Source organism: Haliotis rubra, unplaced genomic scaffold (assembly GCF_003918875.1).
Source record: "Haliotis rubra isolate DU_JTF1 unplaced genomic scaffold, ASM391887v1 Scf1776, whole genome shotgun sequence".
In the NCBI taxonomy this organism is placed as follows: Eukaryota; Metazoa; Mollusca; class Gastropoda; order Lepetellida; family Haliotidae; genus Haliotis; species Haliotis rubra.
The window spans coordinates 6007-27080 of record NW_025765754.1 but is presented as its reverse complement, the minus strand read 5'-3'; the positions used below and the strand labels follow the sequence as shown (position 1 = coordinate 27080).

The following is a 21074-nucleotide window of genomic DNA, read 5'->3' as shown; positions in this document are numbered from 1 at the left end:
CGTAGTGGGCGACCTCGAGTGACCACTGCGGCGAAGGGTCGCTACATCCGGGTACTTCACCTGCGTCATCGAACAGCTACGGCGACCAGTACCGCTCGACAAATACCCGGATTGAGGAGGCTTTCTGCACAGACCGTCAGGAACAGGCTGAGAGAGGCTGGTTTACGTGCCAGAAGACCTTATTTTGGCCCTGTGCTTCGACAACAACATCGTCGACATCGAGTTCAATGGTGCACCAACGTTCAGGCCTGGAACCTACCGAATTGGCGTAGAATCTGGTTCAGTGATGAATCACGATTTCTATTGGAACGACGCGATGGAAGAATGCAGGTGTACAGACGTCGACGTGAACGTTTCGCCGACGCTTGCGTTCCCCAAGTGGACAGATTCGGCCGGGGAAGTGTTATGATGTGGGGAGCGATCACCTGCCGTAGGAGAAGTGATTTGGTGATGATCCAGGTCAACCTGACAGCTCAACGGTACTGTGACGAAATCCTACGCCCACACCTCCTTCCAATCATTGATCGCCAGAGGGGAGTTGTTTCAACAGGACTATGCCTCCAGAACCACAACATCAATGTGCTCCCCTGGCCCTCAAGACCACCGGACTTAAACCCGATCGAACATCTGTGTGACACCCTGGACAGACGGGTGCGTCGCCGTAACCCTCAGCCCCAAACACTTCAGCAACTCGCACAGGCACTACAGGCAGAGTGGGCTGCGATTGGGCAACACGAGATTCTGAGACTTATTCGTTCGATGCCGAGGCGATGCCGTGCAGTTCTGGATGTCCACGGTGGTCACACGAGGTATTGACTTCAGCGCCACCACACGTCTCCATGTGACACTCAAACTGACTTTCCTCGAGTTGGTGCCAAAGACGGATAAGTCTGCATTCCCAGTGTGAAATTTCGCTATATTTCATTGACTCATAAAGCCTACAAGATGTTTCAAAATAAACATAAAAATACAGTTGAAATTCCTATATGCGTTTCTTTTTTGGGAGAGTATATTAGGAAAATAGCCACTTTAAGCTAACCGTATGCACGTGATACATGAGTAACCATAAAAATGGCTTTCATGGCACCAATGAACCATTTTGCAAATCATGGCACGGGTCTTTGACAAGTACGAACACCTGTCAATAGCAGGTATGGGATCCACAAGATGCAATGAAACCTAGGATCCATGTTTACAATAGGCTTAGATATTTAAACCAAATTTGACCCCATATCATAGTTTTCTGTTGAATCAATGCTTTGATCCGTAGCAAAGTGTGAATAGTATATGTAGAAAATAAACAAACAAAAACAAACGCAGGCTTTCGGTCATTCGTCACCACTCGCCCATTTGCTATTCCACCTGTCCCGGAATAACACGAGCTGGTCACGAATGGCTTTCGGTTTGATTAGTTCTATTCACCTCAGCACACGCAATATATAATGAGGATAATTATATAGATGCTTGTATGTTATATTTCATATTATTAATATTTCATTCAGGCGCAATAAATGCATAAATCAAAATGAAAACGAAAGTAGGGTTTGCCATTTGACTCATATCGAACACGCGTCACGCAACACACGTCAACCAGTCACATCCCAGCCACTTGTCTACACAAGGAGTCTAACAGCCACAGAGAAAGGTAGTGTTTGTTGTAACGAAGTTATCCTGACATTCAAACTAATGTATGACTTACACCTGTATGTGCATGTACATTCTGATATTGTCTTCTACCAGCTGTGACCGTTCTTTGTCCACAGGACAACGTATAGGACATACTGGTGTACCGTTAATCTGCATACGTGAGGAATACTAAGCAGCAGGATGTGTTCTGGGGAAAGAATTAGTTGCATCAAATATTTGATGTACGCATTCAACATTCTGTTCTTGGTGAGTTTAATGCTGTTCTTGTGTATGTCCGTTATGGGGATATCCAGTTCCCTAGTCTAGCGTGTTCTGAATGTTAACGTACGGTCTGGTTCCTGGTTCCTGGCATGCATAACTGTTCTCAATAACAACGTATGCTACATCTGGCATCATCACAAATGTTTCGACTATAAACAAGTTTAACGTCATATGAATTCTTCCTTCCAAAACCAACAAAACGATAAGTGAATTTTACAGCGTTTCTCTCAATATTGATTTTTTTTACACGGAAGTATTATCAGTATGGGCCCTTTATGTACTGAATATAAACATATTATGCTAACGGATCCCATATTATTCTGCACATGATCGTATTTCTTCTGGGTCCTGTAATACATAATAATAAAATGTATTGTGTGATACGTACAGGTGTATTTGCGCACCAGATCTATTAATAGGGTTGGGATTTCCGGGTTGGGAGTTTTCCCCAGGAATCGTTCATACCAAGTAACGTAATGAACAGAACACTACGGTCGGGGACGATGTTATATAGTGTCAACGTTTAAGAGTATGGTGACAATCGATGTGCACATTACTCATTGGATTGTTTAGTCAAGCCATCTTTCTTTCAGGTCGCTGTTATTTAAATGCACTAAATTATAAATTACAATCTCACTCCAACCCATGAGTAGTATATCGGGGTGTTATCAATATGTCGACAAAAAACGACATAACTATTTCTGTTCGATCGATAAAAGCATACTGATATTTGTAAGTAGTAATGATAAGTAGGTATAGTGTATATGTGATGACAAGTGTCCTATTCAGCAATACAAAGCAGACACGCCAGTGCATTAATCGTTCGAACAGGTTTTACTTATCGATCTGAACTACGGATAACAACAATGATTCAGTTTAAAGAGCGGTGGACGTCGGTTGGGTCACGTTGACCTATTCAATCAATACAACTGACTGCCGCCCGGACCACGTGCATCAATAAAATATTTGTACCCATCTTGAATAAAGTTTACAGTGATCTTAATCTGTGTGATCACAATGTTGAATATAAGCTACTAAAATCTTTTCACATCCCCCCAAAACTGTATCAAGAGCAGGATCGATTTACGATATTTGCCATATCATACTGTTGCATTTTTGAATCACTCCCGAAAAAAACCACCGTATCCTGTCCAACCGGTGGCACCCGTCATAAACACATGCTAAGGCTAGACAATTGTTTAATAGAAATAATTCGGGAATGTATGGTGTACTTAAAATAGGGAATTGGATCAATTCTGCCACTGATGCCTACGTGTCCACCATTAAACTTTTTGAAAGCTTCAGGATTTGGATGCCGAACATATTCTGAACATGAGTCAAATGTTTTCTTATTAAATCTTGGTCAAAAGACCATTCTAGATTGTTCCTTTTAACTTATGAAATGTAAACACCAAAGACTGGAGCTGTTAGAAGACTGGTCGATATAAAGAGAAAGTTGACAATTGGAATTGTTAAAGTTATACCTCCTGTCACACAGTCCTGTTGAGAGTTTGTTGTCACTCTGGATTTGTCATGCATGGATCTTAATACTTAAATCACTAGACGGTATCCATGGTCATTACAAGTTCAGTGGGGTAAATCAGTGGAAGGGAATTGGCTGTTTGGTAGTTATTGAACGATATCAGATCATCGATGTAAAGCTTGAGTTAAACTTCTTGTTGAAATGACGTTATTCATATACAAGTACATCAAAGAACAGAACTATAAGGAGGGGAACACTGGGGATTCCAATCTCTTTTCTACATGTTTTACTGACACTTTTACACTCTGTCAGATCTTCTGATAAAAGTGCCGATTAAACGAGACCTCTCATTCACTCAGTCGCTTTAAATGTAATCATTTTATCCAAATACCGATGGAATGACCTCTATAAAAGTGATGAAATAATGTAATATGTTCTTATGTCTTATGTTTTAGAATTGATCATTGTTGGCAATATCTGACTCAAGGCAATGTTGGCAATATCTGACTCAAGGCAATGTTGGCAATATCTGACTCAAGGCAATGTTGGCAATATCTGACTCAAGGCAATGTTGGCAATATCTGACTCAAGGCAATGTTGGCAATATCTGACTCAAGGCAATGTTGGCAATATCTGACTCAAGGCAATGTTGAGATCCTTGTAGCATTCGCTCTGTTTTGTCTAATGCATCATTTCATTTCAGATTCTTGGGCTTGGGATTGTAGGATTTGGAATCTGGATTCGGGTTGACCCAGACGCTGGTGAATACATAAACGAGTCTGTCGATTTTAACGCGTTACTGACAGCCTCCAGCATTTTCATCAGCATCGGGTGCGTCATCCTCCTTGTCGGCGTTGTCGGAGTTTGTGGAACAATCAGAAGGAGCCAGTGCCTTCTTGTTGTGGTGAGGTCACTTCCTGTTTGATTACCCCGACCACATGGGTCGTCGCTCATAATATCAATCACTAGACTTTCTTGTCCAGACTCGCTGGCCTGATTTGTATCTGGAATATTGCTAAATACGGCGTTAAAAATAACATAAAAAATATAAGCAATCAAAAAACAAACAAAATGAAATTTAGTTGAAAGTTGTGTTCAGTTCAACAACTCGTTGTGATATGTTATCGGAACATTATGACTGAAATATTATTTAAAAAATGTTTCAATGTATGTTTTCATATTTTCAGTTTTTCATCAGTTTGTGCATCGTATTTGTGGTTCTTCTTGCGGCTGGAGTGATTGTTCTCATCCAGATGGATAACGTATGTATACCAGCAGCCTCGAGCTCATATAACTCATTATTATTATTATAGCCACACCATATCCTTAACAGCTGGACGAAGCAAATTGCCCAGGCATCAGTGTAAGATAGGCGGCATCACTTGCCGTTTAAGCCTTACCAATTCGCTGTTCAGAGTTGCGTCCCTTGTGCATGCCAGGATGTAATTATCATAGAGTCGAATCCCATGCCCAACCTAATATTAAACTAAAGTACGCTGATTGGTTTCATGAAGTTGAAACTGGAGAAATTTTCAGAGCGGAGTTAAACAAGATTCACTTATAAAACAATACTGTGTTTCTGTACGTATGTGTAGTGACTTAAAAAGTCACTCACTTGCACATTATGTTATCTGCTTTCACTTTCTTGACAGGTGAAAGACGCATTCGGCAATTACCTCCAGAGCAAAGTTAATGTCTACAAGGGCGACACAGATGCCAAACTCTTCATACATAACTTCCAGGAAGCGGTAAGACACTGCACTTACGGGTACCCTTTAATGGCATCATAAAATAACGAAATAGTGGTTCTTAGATATTTAAATCTTGATGGAATATTTATAACATGGGATCATATCTCCCAGATTTATTGACGTAATTGCTATCCTCTTAATAAAGATCAAGATCCCCACATGGGTACATTGTGTGAAGCCCATTTCTGGTGTCCCCCGCTGTGATATTGCTGGAGTATTGCAAAAAGGCAACGGAAAACCACTCACTCACTCACACATAAAGATCGAGAAACGTCACACCGGGAAATGAGACCTATAACATTTGTTGCAGTTCCATTGCTGTGGAGCCAAATCTGGAATTTCAGATTATCCTGTTGACACCTTAACTGAAGTCTCCTGTAAACTTGAGACTTATCAGAAGGTAAGTTAACTCCTTTACAGAAATGCAACCCGCATGATGATCCGGCTTTGAAAATGAAAAGGGGACATAAACCTTTTAATTGTCACTTTTCGTTAATTTTAATTACCCGACGTTTCTCCGGATAAGCGTGCGGATTTACAGGGTCGAATATCGAATTGACAAGTTCCAAGTGCGTGGTGGATGATGTTTCACGTCCAGCAGTATGACGTCAGTCAGTAAATATTCAAACCTGGGATATGATTGAATATGAAACGAACTACGCAATCGGTTTAGGACGAAATTAGCAGTGTAAGAATCTACATCGACGTCGCTCTATGCAATAAACAAGAAGTTGTCATCCATAAAGTCACGTGTCTCATTATTGACTCACCGATTTAATGCCGATCAAACAATTAGCGAAGTGACCGAGCCATGCCACCTAATCCACACTGTTGTCAGATCTCACGTGTATCGGGTCCCTTGGAACTTCATATGAATATGTTTGACTTCAGCATAAAAACTTCATCAATTGAAATATTATCAAAATGTTCTTAAAGCTCTGGGTTTTTTGAGGCTGAACTCCTCACTTTGTGGAAATCTATTGTGTTAAACATTGACAAATTCTCTGATTTCTAGCCTTGTGCCGAGGAGTTTTTCAAAACACTGGCACCTAACCTTGGTATCACGGCGGCAGTGGCATTTCTTGGCGCTGTTATTATGGTGAGTAAAGTTTATCTATCTATCTATCTATCTATCTATCTATCTATCTATCTATCTATCTATCTATCTATTTGCACAAATGTCTGATTGTAAAATAAAACATTCACAGCTATGTATTCCAGATTTCCATCAAAGTATATACTGAAACAGTTGCGACTCATGGTAAAAAAGGGCATCGCAAATCGTTGAAGTAAAAATGTTCACTGTCTATTTTAAATCGATAGGTTTGAAGACTGCATACATTTTCAGTTCAGTGGTGCATGTTTATCGATTGACATCCGTTTAAAGAGTACCATCAAAATATAATAATAATAATAACTAGGATTGCCTCATGGGCAATACTGACCGTCTTCAGACTCCCCCATTCACTCCCCGTGGCTGGCTTTACTTGTACTGCTTCTTTGGACGCCAGCTGGAGCGTCGATTTAACTCGGAGTTTTGGGTGTTTGAAGTATTGAAGCCAAAACACTAATGGTTTTGACTGTAGGCCTAAGAACAAAGGAGCTACGGCCTGTTATAAGGGGAACTATTTCTTTGGGCATTGGAAAACCAGGAAGTGGCGATTGTTGCTAGATTTTACTGTCGCTTCCTTCAGTTATCTCACAACTGACAAAATGCGAAAATCCTAATGTCCCTCCCTGTTTGTGGCGTAATTGTGGCGTAATTATTGACTTTTACATAACAATAATGTGAAGCAGAAATGTTCCACATTTCATCATCTACAGTTTGGTACTGTAAAATCCATTGTGTTTTCGCAGAGCTGTGAACCCTACAAAAATGCGTTTTGACAAAATTGATAAACATTCCAAAGGTAGTAACTCCGACACTATTCAAGATATCGACATGCCTTGAAGAGTTTAGGTAGTCCGACGTGTGGGCTTTAAAACGATATATAGAACACGATCGTACTATATGCCGTTCTGGAGAAGAAGATTTTTGAACACAGGCACCGTCAAAACGTGCGGAAATGTGAAAAATCGTACAGTTTGTGTTTGTGTCGTAATTGTGACGTAATTATTGAATTTTACAAAATCATAATGTGAAATGTTTCTCGTTCAATTATCTACATTTTGGTACCTTGAACAATGTAATCCATAGTGTTTTTTGCAGAGCTGTGATATTTTTATGAACCATATCCAAATGCGTCTTAGAAAAATTAACCAAATTCCAAGGGTGATAACTCATCAAATGTTCAAGATATCAATATGCCTTGAAGAGATTAAGTAGTCCGGAGTGTGGGCTTTAAAATGATATGTTGAACACGATTGTACTATATGCCGTTCTGGAGGAGACGAATTTTGAACACAAGCACCATCAAAACGTGAAAATCGACAAAAAATTCAGTTTTTTCAAAATAGCGGAAACTTTGACCTGCCGGCCAACTTCCCCTGTGCGTTGAATCGACGGAGAATAGTGTTGTCTACATTGAGTGAAAATTTGGTACTTGTATCGCTTACAGACAAACTGGCATCAAGATATACACCAAGATCCTTAGTGACAGGGGAAGGTTGAATGTGAGATGTTGAAATCTTCACATTGCAGATGGAGGTTTTCTAATCAATTGAAAGAATTCAGAGTAAACTGATTTCGATCAACATAGCTTCAAATATAATTGTTTATCTTTGTGAGCGTCTATACCTAAATATTAGTGATTTATAAAATATGACCATTAAGAGATTGATGGCAAATATCGAGATAATTCCGACCGTACTTTGTGTTTCCTTTACAGATTATAGGAATGGTTTTGTCTATGATGTTCTGCTGTGCCGTAAGAAAGGATTCGCCTTGAGGAAGATAAGGCACAAGAGGAGTAACAGCGGTTGTCAATGACAACACCTCAGCACTTCATTCTGCTCCTTTATCCCATAGAAGAATCTTATCCTCTCTCAATCATTCTCTGAAACATTTCCAAAAGTATCATTTTCATACCATGATGTCATTTTTTTATTAAAACATAATAATCCATGAGTTAAAGGTGTGAATATTGCCATGAAATAAGGGACACATCTTGTGAATTCATGTGTAAGAAGTGATGTTTTCAACCTGGTCAGGAGTGGACTCTGTTTTTATTTATTACATTTTAGATGTTTTTATTTATCATATCATCGTATAGTCTGTGCATAACTATTACTTTATGTCTATGAGCACAATTACTTGCTCCTTTAATACTCACGAATGTCTTTACTGCTGTCTTTGACATTCCTTTTTGGAAACAATGTGTCGTGTCTGTTCTAATATGTAATATGTAAAATATTTATTGTGGGTTAAATTGAAAATAGTATTTTACGTATAACAGGAATGAGGAGAATCTGTCTCTATTTTCAGAATCTGAAGAAATATTGACGTGTCAGAATATTGTACATTGTGTGGGAGTCTAAGGATAGTTTGTTTCAGTATCTCCTTGAAAGGCTGCAATAATCATAGAACATGTGTTAGAAATATGTGCATCGTGACAGGGAAAATATTTACATCACAGTTAATTCTAAATTAGACAAATGAGTGAGTTTGTTTAGCACAGTTTTAAACAGTAGTTTACACAAATCAATGGTTCAATGAAGTACTAGTATTATCGTTTAATGTAAATGTGAAGTTTCCTTTACACAATTAGAACATGGACCTCAAATATGCATAAAACTCATTGATGTAAATCTGTAAATCATTTCCCTCATTCACTCACTGATCCATCCATCCAGCCATCCATCCATCCATCCATTCACCAATATAATCATTCATTTTGTAGCTTCGAAAAGGAAAAGTGAGTGCAATCATTCATTTTTCTATTTGACGAGGCCCTGAAAATTTCGATGATGACAAACTGTTACAAATTAAGTGGAATCTAACAATAACTCTATATTGAATGTTGATTGGTTGCGTGTTTAGAAATAACAGTGTTGATATTTGCATCATAAATACCAAATTCCTCGTTTGTTTTGAGGGAAATTAAATATCATGGCACAAATAAATAAGGGTCAATATCCAAATTGTGCACTATCACCTGAAGAGAAGATATTAATACCTGACCTATAAAGTCAATACGCTGAGGTTATTGGGAATTCATATAACAAGTATCAGCTGGGCTGTGTTTTCGAATTCTAATGTTATTCAAACAAAATGAACCTCTGTATTTGAATAGCAATAAACTTCCCACATACATTGTAGGAACCTTCTGATCCGGAACCAAGGAAACGTTCATAGTTTGGGTCCTTTATGTCCGCCTCCCTTCTAACTATTGGTCATGGCAGGTTAAACGTGGTCATGTAAAGAAAGTGTCTGTCCTCAAACTTTGTGTAGGTATTGCTAAACAAGTTCCATTGATACTGTGTACAGTGGGATTGAGATTGATATGATTGTACATGTATTTCGAAAAATCTATTTGAAGATCCACATTACAGTAAAGGGGTTGGGCTTGGGGGGACTGGCGGATTGTCTCAACACTTGAGGGGAACGTTTTATCCAGACTTAGAACAGAGCCATCTTAACGGATTTATTTTGACCTTGAAATAAATTTTTCGCTTGTGTCATCTTAAAGTGTTGCCTTAATCCAAGGTAGTACAACGTGCACAATTTTAGAGACAAAACAATATTCTAACTAATAACAAATGTCTGTTATAACATTATATTCTGATTTGTTGTATGTAGACCATGGCGATCAAGATTCGAATAACCGCTACTACACTGTGAAGGCGTGATCAGTCAGCAATCAGTTGCCTTCTCCCAGCTGGATTTGAAGAGGTAGCTGTCATCGCTATCAGTAGCTGGCGTGTGTACATCAAGTAACATAGATACGCAGATGGCTCAGTCGCCCAAGCCAGATCTGGAGTTGCAGCCTCTAGGCGTGACGAGATCCACTCATCTCGAGTTGGAATGTCATAATCTCTGGATTTGACCACAGTGTATGTTTGTTTTTAGCCAGCACTCACCAACATTCCAGCAACATGGCAGCTGTCGTCTGAGACCTAAATCAATAATTTCCTGATACTGAGTTTGACATACCGCGGCAGAGGTGAAATACTGTTCAAAGGGGACCTAAAACCAACTCACTCACTCTTACTTGCGATAACATACGGTCGGCCCCAGTGTTACCGAGTGTTCTGGTGTTCCTCAATCTTGATGATGCTTGAAAAGTGCTGGAGACCGGCGTAAAATCATACTGATTTACTGATTCGCTTTGTTGTACTATGCTGTTCTGTACTGAATATCAATCTTCGGTTAGCTTGCTGGTGAGGTCGCTTTGTTGTACTATGCTGTTCTGTAATGAATATCTATCTTCTGTTAGCTTGCTGGTGAGGTCGCTTTGTTGTACTATGCTGTTCTGTAATGAATATCTATCTTCGGTTAGCTTGCTGGTGAGGTCGCTTTGTTGTACTATGCTGTTCTGTAATGAATATCTATCTTCGGTTAGCTTGCTGGTGAGGTCGCTTTGTTGTACTATGCTGTTCTGTAATGAATATCTATCTTCTGATAGCTTGCTGGTGAGGTCGCTTTGTTGTACTATGCTGCTCTGTAATGAATATCTATCTTCTGTTAGCTTGCTGGTGAGGTCACTTTGTTGTACTATGCTGTTCTGTAATGAATATCTATCTTCTGTTAGCTTGCTGGTAAGGGAAGTCATCACGGAATCAATGACAGATGTAATATGCAATGTGCTTTGGCTTTGAATAAAGCAAGAAATACAAAATAGCTGTATTTTGTTTATTGCAATAAGTAAACCGGCAAAAAACACACGGATACAAATAGTGGAAGTATTTCTGGGTGGATGGGCTGGAGGTCAAAGTTTGGTCAAGCGGGGCATTAAAGAGTACCTCACGTATGTCACGGAGTGGCATCTTGACATGGGAGGAAGCCAGTGATGCCAGTCTCTGCAGTTTACCTCAGTGAACCCACGGATGTGATGCTGGCTATCCTAGCAGCACAACCAAAGCACAACCACAACTGTGGGAATCCAGTCACAGACTCATTACACACCTTTAAAACACACATCCTTTGTAATCCTTGATGCGTGGGGCATCTGATACATATTCATTTGTAGAGGCTCAGATCTAAACATATAAGGGCATACGACCAACAAATGACAAGCAAACGTACGAAACATAACTGGGAGTGTATAGTTTAATGTTCATGACATGCTTATACACCTTCAAATATACAACATTTCAAATGTAAACAACAAGATAGATAGAAAACGCTGATGCTGAAATATAATGTACAATCCAAATAATTCATAATCGTTATCAACGCATATGTAGGGCTGTAGGTAGACGAACGAATACACATTGTTAGAGAGTAAATGTAAATGCATAGTAAATGACAATCGTAAAGCTGTAAAAATAACAGCATGTTTCGTCAACTCAACGATAGCTTGACGTCTATCGCCTTCATATAAAAATACAAACAGAAAGTATAAGCATGCGATATATGGCGTATAAAATGGTTAACAAAATTGAGCTAATGCAGATTCAGTTACAAACTTACACCGTGTCACAAAACAACAACGTTCAGATTAAAGCCAAGAGCATAATGAAGTGATTTCTGGCTGAATCTAAATAATATTCAATTTACAGCCACTATTATTATTTTTATAAGCCATAGATCAAACATTTAGACAGATTTATAAGTATATATAGTGATTTAGATAGTGCTTAGACATAGTGACATATGTTGTGGACATCGAACAATGGAATGTGTATTTAGCAGAGATTCCTTATCATTATGGAAAGGGTGTTGTAGTCTATAGTTATATTACTTGTCACATAATTCAGTAATTATTGTCATAGTCCTATACAAATAGAAATGAACTTCACTAGTTGTTTTGTAAACATGAAGTTTAAGTCAGTAAAACCGTCAGATAGTGCCCAGGTACCACCAATATCGTTGAGTATAACCTAATATGTTTCAGAATTCAAGGACTATGTTTGCAGCAGATATCTTCTCTTCATGGATAATGGGTTTGTAGGTTTTAAGGACATGATATGTCTACAAACTTCGGTCAATAATGAAGCACATGACTTAAAAGATAACAATTATTTGTTGATTGCATAGAGAGGCGTTTAGGTGTAGAGCCTTTCACTGTTTTCAAGCTAAAAGAATCTACACCGAAATGTCGCTCCGTGCAATAAACAAGAAGTTGTAACCCATTTAGCTGTGTGCTTCATCATTAATCACATACAAAACATAAAATTGTACAAAACATACAACATTGTACCATCGTACACACAAATGCACACTAGAATGCATGGACGAAAGACTAACATATCCATACAGAGAGAGATTACTTCAGGAAAATAGCCATAGAAATGTTAAGGAGTCGAGATATGCTGAGTTCATTTCGTGGCTTGTTGTATCATTGTCGTCATGTCGTTGCTGACCCAGACGAGGATGTACAGACCGTCGATGACAGCTGTGTACGGGTCTTGTGGGTCTGAGAGGGTTACATTAGATCTACATTGGCCAACAGGGGCCGGAAGGTTCAAGCAGAAGACCTAGAAATAGATCGGTGCTTTAGTGATGATGGAATGCTCCATATGAACTTATGGAACTTAAATACAGAAAGAGGCACACCAATCCAACTATTGTAGGATTCATGGCCATGGGATCCCGGTTGCCAACTTGTCCACAGGCGCCGCAACTGACAGCACCGAGTTGCGTCCCTTTGGCAAGATAGACTCAAGTGATCGCGGGCGAGTTCCATGTTGCTATTTCAGAACTGTACTCGTACTCGTGACTTCTTTAAGTGATCGAATCATATGTTTTGCCTATTACTCTCAATGGAATGAGTTTTGTCAGAATCTGGAATGTGTCAGAAAATTTAGACACGGTTTATATCGAACACGCTCATAAAGAACAGTTACTGACAGATGTAACAAACCATGTTTCCTGGTCTGGCATAAGGTATATAGTTTAGTCAAATTGCATATAATCAGCAATGGTTATAACGAACTGACATTAACGGACACCTCGAGTTCGTTATAACCGTAGTTTATTTAAATGTAATGGTCAAAGCAGGACACAGAAACCGTTCCCACTAAGATGCAACGCGCATATCATCCTGGAACCGAAATAATGTTGCAACATTCTGGACAGTCTTACCAGTTCGTCCATGGCGATGTTCAGGCCCGACACCTCGGTTCGTGTCCGGTTGAAAGCGGCTGATACTTGATGACGATAACTCATGGGAGCCTGGTTCACGTTCTTCTCACCAATCTCAAGACAGGCCAGAAGATCCAGGATGTGACCCACAGCAGGCTGAATAGGACTAATGACATTAATTTCTAATCCTAAAAGTCTCCATTTCCTTTTAACAAACTTCCGCAAAGCCAATTGGATTGCTCAATGACTTCCGCTTGTATATAGGTGTCATTCGTTACCAACATTTGGCCGCGCAATTGTCTTTTGGCGATAAAACTCCCATAAATTCATTCATATTTTATACATTTTCCCTACCAAGTAGTAATTGCTCACACTTAGGAAATATAAACTTGTCAGAAAAATAATGTTATGTTTTAGAATGATTTACAAAGGAATTACTTCATGTATCCATGCAATACAATATTTTATTAGGAATTGGTTCTAAATTATTGGTTTTAATCGGAACATGTCTTTTTTCGAACATAATGAAAACAACTTTACCATGAGCGAGTTGATGGGCGTGTTTTGTGGCCATTCGGGGATATAATCGGTGTTGCTCGCCCGCTCTTTGATGACATCACAGAAATTAGATGACTTGCATTTGTTGGGATAGTGACTGCAGAGTGTTGAACACTGAAAGTTGGACATGTTACAAAGTGAGTGAGTTGGATTTTGCACTGCTTTGAGAGGCATTCAATGCATTGAAAATCAGGCTTCAGTATTCCTGAAATCTTTCGGATACCTTCCCATTTAGCACCCGCAGGTTTGCTTGGGTTCGGGGACGAATTCTGGAATCAAAGGGGTTTCAAGAAAGAACTCGTCATGCAGTGATTTCAGTTTATTCAGTTTATGATTTCGTTAATGCCAGAGTTTGACAATGCCACTTTGATCAACTCGCGAAGTATAATAGCAACAACCCTGGTATCAAAAGGATCCTGATGATTGCTGGATTGAAACTGAACGATCCACGGAAATTGGTACAGCACTGAATAACAGTTTATGTGTAACAACTGCGTCTTTTATCATAAAAATGTAAAACTGGGTATGTACAGGGTAGTGTGGGGGTATAATTGCATGCATATATCCAGCAAATTGATTTCCCGCGTTAACATTGCACATACAAGCATGTATATACTTGACATTTGGAGCGTTTTGCGCGTCTTTGCATTCTCCCTCATCCGTGAAGATCCGTGTTAGAACTGATCTTCAGTAACCAATGCTTGTCGTAAGATTTGACTAACGGGACTTGGTTGACTCATCGTATCCTAATTGCGTAGATCGATGCTCATGCTGTTGATCACTGGTCCAGACTTGATTTATTACAGACCGCCACCATATAGCTGGAATATTGCTGAGTGCGGCGTAAAACTCACTCACGCACTCACTCCATACTCCTTCTCCTCCCGAATGAGGAAACGCCATGCAGACGAAGGGCAGCAATTCTCAATTCAAGTGACCATTAACATAGTCATTGGTAAATTCCTTTTACGAATGTAATCCCTGAAGCCATTATGACAACCCATGTTCCTACGATACAAGTATGAGTTTACTCTGGTCTTAGCAATATTCCAGCAACATCACGATGAACTTTGATATAGACAAAAGAAGAAAAAAAAGAAACCTCTCAGATTATTTTATCATATGTTTGATTTTGAATTTAGATTTTTGGGTACAGCGATATCATATCCTTACAATGAAATGAAGGGCGTTTGGTCGGCGCTCAAAGAATACCTCCACATGTTTCAATATTGGAAATATATTCAAATTTTACTGGTAAAATAAAAAATACAATCATACAAGCGATGCTAGGAAAATAGGACATCTTTGAAAATATATATTTGCTTTTCCCAGCAAAACATCCATTCAAACATGGTAGGAGTAATCTGGTTGCAAATTCATTTCTTTCCCCAGTCTTCAATAAAGCAATAATTTTTGCACGAAAATACAGAGCCAAAGACTGCTGTTTACACATTGTAAAAAGAGTGATGCATGAGTTGGCTTAATAGACAGAAATTACTTTAGCCACAACGTTTTCAATCATTACTTTAATAAAGCATAAACTCTTTATTTTGTCGCTCTGGTTTTGTGTACTTACGGCTTTAGAAAATGCAATGTTAACTGCATTCCGAACCAGCGTCAGGGATGTCAGCACACGGGTAGAATATTCTTCGCAGCTACCCGCGGCATCATTGACGTCATCAACATCGACTGTACTTGATGTATTGCTTGGTCCGTTATTTCCCTGGTGGGTAGCAGGTAGCAAGGGCTCCTTTGTCACTGCATCGTTGACCACGGGGTTGTCAGTGTGTCTGACGTCACATGAGGCTGCTGGGCTCCCATATGCTGTAAATTGGTGCCAGAACAAAGATCCCAGGAAATAGGAAGCCAGAGCAGTTGTCCAAAAGACTGGAATATAATAGTTTTTGATAAATAGGTTTCCATTTATGAATATCAATTAATCATAAGTCAAAAATCCATGTGTTTGAAGTTTGTGAAGTATACATGATATGTACATGGCATTGTTCATTACTTGCTTTGTCAAATATCTATTGAATTCTAATTGACGAAATACATGTGAAATATAATGCAATGTTAGGTCTATTTGATTAATTTCTGAAATGCATTGAAACAGAATACAAGACATACGTCTATTCTGTAATCATTATACTCTGTTTTAAGTACATATTTTCATTTAAACGAGCGATTGACTTACATTTCATGTTGAGTATGGGTAGCAAGACAGAAATATATTTCGTTTCTCAAAGTGTCTTGAATGATACAAACTTTGTCAAACATATTCCTTATATAGGAATTATTGGGAATTCTTTTCTGTCTGAAACTGGACATTTACAGTGTACTATCCACAAGATGCTACATTATCTCGCTGTGACAATCAGTGGATATCTCTAGCGATACCATCAACCAATGAGATATCTGGAGTCTCAGCTTCTCGGGCAGGCCCAGGTTAGAGCATCAGTCCACGTCATCCCGAGAAAGTGATGAAGATTGGTTCGGGAGCTTGAATCGAGATTTTCTTAAGTGTTGTATCTGGGAAGGTTATGCCCGGAAACACTAAGTGAAAATAACGGAACGCTCATTGATGTAGCTTTAATTCGACAAGAACAGACTTCATAGTAAATTGATTTTGCATTGTCTCCGATACACAAATCAATGCAATGTGTGATTATTATCAGATGAAAGATACATAACGTAATGAGCCGGGTACATGTCGAGTGAGTGAGTTTAATTTTACGTCGCTTTTGGCAACATTCCAGCATTATCACGGCGGGGGACACCAGAAATGGAATTCATACATTGTACCCATGTGGGGAATCAAACCCAAGTCTTCGGCCTGACCAGCGAACGATTTAACCACTAGGCTACCCACTGATTCCTGTACATGTCGAAATGAAGAACTGCCATACAGCAGTGTCAAGGTATCAATGCAGTCACTTGAAGTAGATCACTTAGCTAGTTGTGGGTGTGATGTGTTGAAGACCGAGGAAATGGTTGTTACACGGATAAATACATGTGACAATAAGTAGTATCACTTTTATATGACGATACACCGATTGAGATGAGTGATAACATCGATCTTCCCGACTCTACAAACACAATATTGCTTGAACACGTCCTTGGATATATGAGGCTTGGAAAAAATGATTTAATGCATCATGTTCAGCGCGGCGTAATATAACATCATATATAAGAATACCCCCGGGTAAAATGTAAAATTTAAACAGATTTGCTTGGTTCAATGAAATACTAGTATTATCGATACGTTTAATGTAAATGTGAAGTTTTCTTTACACAATTAGAACATGGACCTCAAATATGCATAAAACTCATTGATGTAAATCTGTAAATCGTTTCCCTCATTCACTCACCGATCCTTCCATCCATCCATCCATCCATTCACCAATATAATCATTCATTTTGTAGCTTCGAAAAGGAAAAGTGAGTGCAATCATTCATTAATCTATTTGACGAGGTCCTGAAAATTTCGATAATGACATACTGTTACAAATTAAGTGGAATCTAACAATAACTCTATATTGAATATTGCTTGGTTGCGTGTTTAGAAATAACAGTGATATTTGCATCATAAATACCAAATTCCTCGTTTGTTTTGAGGGAAATTAAATATCATGGCACAAATAAATAAGGGTCAATATCCAAAATGTGCACTGACTAGTAGATATTAATACCTGACCTATAAAGTCAATACGCTGAGGTTATTGGGAATTCCTATCACAAGTATCAGCTGGGCTGTGTTTTCGAATTCTAATGATATTCAAACAAACTGAACCTCTGGATTTGAATAACAATAAACTTCCTACATACATTGTAGGAACCTTCTGATCCGGAACCAAGTAAACCTTCATAGTTTCGGTCCTTTATGTCCGCTTCTCTTCCAACTATTGGTCATCACAGGTTAAACGTGGTCATGTAAAGAAAGTGTCTGTTCTCAAACTTTGTGTAGGTATTGCACAACAAGTTCCGTTGATACTGTGTACAGTTGGATTGAAATTGATATGATTGTACATGTATTTCGAAAAATCTATTTGAAGATCCACATTACTGTAAAGGGGTTGGGCTTGGGGGGGACTGGCGGAATGTCTCAACACTTGAGGGGAACGTTTTGTTCAAACTTAGAACAGGGCCATCTTAACGGATTTATTTTGACCTTGAAATAAATTTTTCGCTTGTGTCATCTTAAAGTATTGCCTTAATCCAAGGTAGTACAACGTGCACAATTTTAGGGACAAAACAATATTCTAACTAATAAAAAATGTCTGTTATAACATTCTATTCTGTTTGTTGTATGTAGACCATGGCGATCAAGATTCGAATAATCGCTACTACACTGTGAAGGCGTGATCAGTTAGCAATCAGTTGCCTTCTCCCAGCTGGATTTGAAGAGGTAGCTGTCATCGCTATCAGTAGCTGGCACGTGTACATCAAGTAACATAGATACGCAGATGGCTCAGTCGCCCAAGCCAGATCTGGAGTTGCGGCCCTTAGGCGTGGCGATATCCACTCATCTCGAGTTGGAATGTCACAATCTCTGGATTTGACCACAGTGTCTGTTTGTTTTTTAGACAGCACTCACCAACATTCCAGCAACATGGCAGCTGTCGTCTGAGACCTAAATCAATAATTTCCTGATACTGAGTTTGACATACCGCGGCAGAGGTGAAATACTGTTCAAAGGGGACCTAAAACCAACTGACTCACTCTAACTTGCGACAACATACGGTCCCCCAGTGTTACCGAGTGTTCTGGTGTTCCTCAATCTTGATGATGCTTGAACTGGGGACCGGCGTAAAATCTTACTGATTCACTTATTCGCTTTGTTGTACTATGCTGTTCTGTAATGAATATCTATCTTCTTTAGCTTGCTTGAGGTCGTTTTGTTGTACTATGCTGTTCTGTAATGAATATCTATCTTCTGTTAGCTTGCGGGTAGGGGAGGTAATCATTGAATCAATGACAGATGTAATATGCAATGTGCTTTGGCTTTGAATAAAGCAAGAAATACAAAATTACTGTATTTTGTTTATTGCAATAAGTAAACCGTCAACAACACACGGATACAAATAGTGGAAGTATTTCTGGGTGGATGGGCTGGAGGTCAAAGTTTGGTCAAACGAGGCATTAAAGAGTACCTCACGTATGTCACGGAGTGGCATCTTGACATGGAAGGAAGCCAGTGATGCCAATCTCTGGAGTTTACCTCAGTGAACCCACGAATGTGATGCTGACTATCCTAGCAGCACAACCAAAGCACAACCACAGCACAACCACAACTGTGGGAATCCAGTCACAGACTCATTACACACCTTTAGAACACACATCCTTTGTAATCCTTGATGCGTGGGGCATCTGATACATATTCATTTGTAGAGGCTCAGATATAAGGGCATACGACCAACACATGATAAGCAAACGTACGAAACATAACTGGCAGTGTATAGTTTAATGTTCATGACATGCTTATACACCTTCAAATATACAACATTTCAAATGTAAACAACAAGATAGATAGAAAACGCTGATGCTGCAATATAATGTACAATCCAAATAATTCACAATCGTTCTCAAAGCATATGTAGGGTTGTAGGTAGACAAACGAATACACATTGTTAGAGAGTAAATGTAAATGCATAGTAAATGACAATCGTAAAGCTGTAAAAATAACATCATGTTTTGTCAACTCAACGATAGCTTGACGTCTATCGCCTTCATATAAAAATACAAACAGAAAGTATAAGCATGCGATATATGGCGTATAAAATGGTTAACAAAATTGAGCTAATGCAGATTCAGTTACCAACTTACACCGTGTCACAAACAACAACGTTCAGATTAAAAGCAAGAGTAGAAATGAAGTGATTTCTCGCTGAATGTAAAAATATTCAATTTACAGCCACTATTATTATATTTATAAGCCACAGATCAAACATTTAGACAGATTTATAAGTATATATAGTGATTTAGATAGTGCTTAGACATAGTGACATATGTTTTGGACATCGAACAATGGATATGTGTACTTGTATAGCGCCCTTATCATTATGGAAAGGGCTTTTGTAAAATGGTCTAGATATCACATAGAGTTATAGTGCTTCAGCAAAGATAATTTAGTTTGGTTTAAAACAGCTGGTCATAGTCGATATACAACAATGAAATGAACTTCACCTATTTGTGTTGTAGTCATGAATATTTTAAGTAAATCAGTAATTATTGTCATAGTCCTATACAAATAGAAATGAACTTCACCATTTGTTTTGTAAACATGAAGTTTAAGTATCGTTGAGGTGCCACCAATAACCTAAGTATAACCTAACATGTTTCAGAATTCAAGGACTATGTTTGCAGCAGATATCTATTCTCTTCATGGATAATGGGTTTGTAGGTTTTAAGGACATAATATGTCTACAATATTTGGTCAATAATGAAGCACATGACTTAAAAGAGAACAAATTTTTGTTGATTACATAGAGCGGCGTTTAGGTGTAGAGCCTTTCACTGTTTTCAAGCTAAAAGAATCTATACTAGAATGCATGGACGAAATGTCGCTCCGTGCAATAAACAAGAAGTTGTAACTCATTTAGCTGTGTGCTTCATTGTTAATCACATACAAAACATATAAAATTGTACAAAACATCGTACATACAAATGCACACTAGAATGCATGGACGAAATGTGTGCAAAACATTTAACATTGTTAATCACATACAAAACATATAAAATTGTACAAAACATCGTACACACAAATGCACACTAGAATGCATGGACGAAAGACTAAGATATCCATACAGAGAGAGATTACTTCAGGAAAATAGCCATAGAAATGTTAAGGAGTCGAGATATGCTGAGTTCATTTCGTGGCTTGTTGTATCATTGTCGTCATGTCGTTGCTGACCCAGACGAGGATGTAGAGACCGTCGATGACAGCTGTGTACGGGTCTTGTGGGTCTGAGAGGGTTACATTAGATCTACATTGGCCAACAGGGGCCGGGAGGTTCAAGCAGAAGACCTAGAAACAGATCGGTGCTTTAGTGATGATGGAATGTTCCATATGAACTGAAAGAACTTAAATACAGAAAGAAGCACACCAATTCCACTATTGTATGATTCTTGGCCATGGGATCCCGGTTGCCAACTTGTCCACAGGCGCCGCAACTGACAGCACCGATTTGCA

At 38.9% G+C, this 21074-nt stretch overlaps 1 protein-coding gene and 1 long non-coding RNA gene across 2 annotated transcripts; both read left to right on the top strand.

Moving 5' to 3' along the window:
• The first annotated feature begins 1544 nt into the window (after positions 1 to 1544).
• LOC124273178 (CD9 antigen-like) lies at positions 1545 to 8209 on the top strand. Its single transcript, XM_046708396.1, has 8 exons — positions 1545 to 1645; positions 1764 to 1893; positions 4095 to 4295; positions 4579 to 4653; positions 5044 to 5139; positions 5453 to 5542; positions 6158 to 6241; positions 7971 to 8209. Exons 2-8 carry the CDS (start codon positions 1828 to 1830, stop codon positions 8028 to 8030), a joined length of 672 nt encoding a protein of 223 aa, XP_046564352.1. The 5' UTR covers positions 1545 to 1645; positions 1764 to 1827; the 3' UTR covers positions 8031 to 8209.
• Positions 8210 to 9261: 1052 nt separating this feature from the next.
• LOC124273182 lies at positions 9262 to 18912 on the top strand. The gene is made up of 2 exons (XR_006897570.1): positions 9262 to 10781; positions 18842 to 18912. It is a non-coding gene; the product is annotated as an uncharacterized LOC124273182 (long non-coding RNA).
• The last annotated feature ends 2162 nt before the right edge of the window (positions 18913 to 21074 follow it).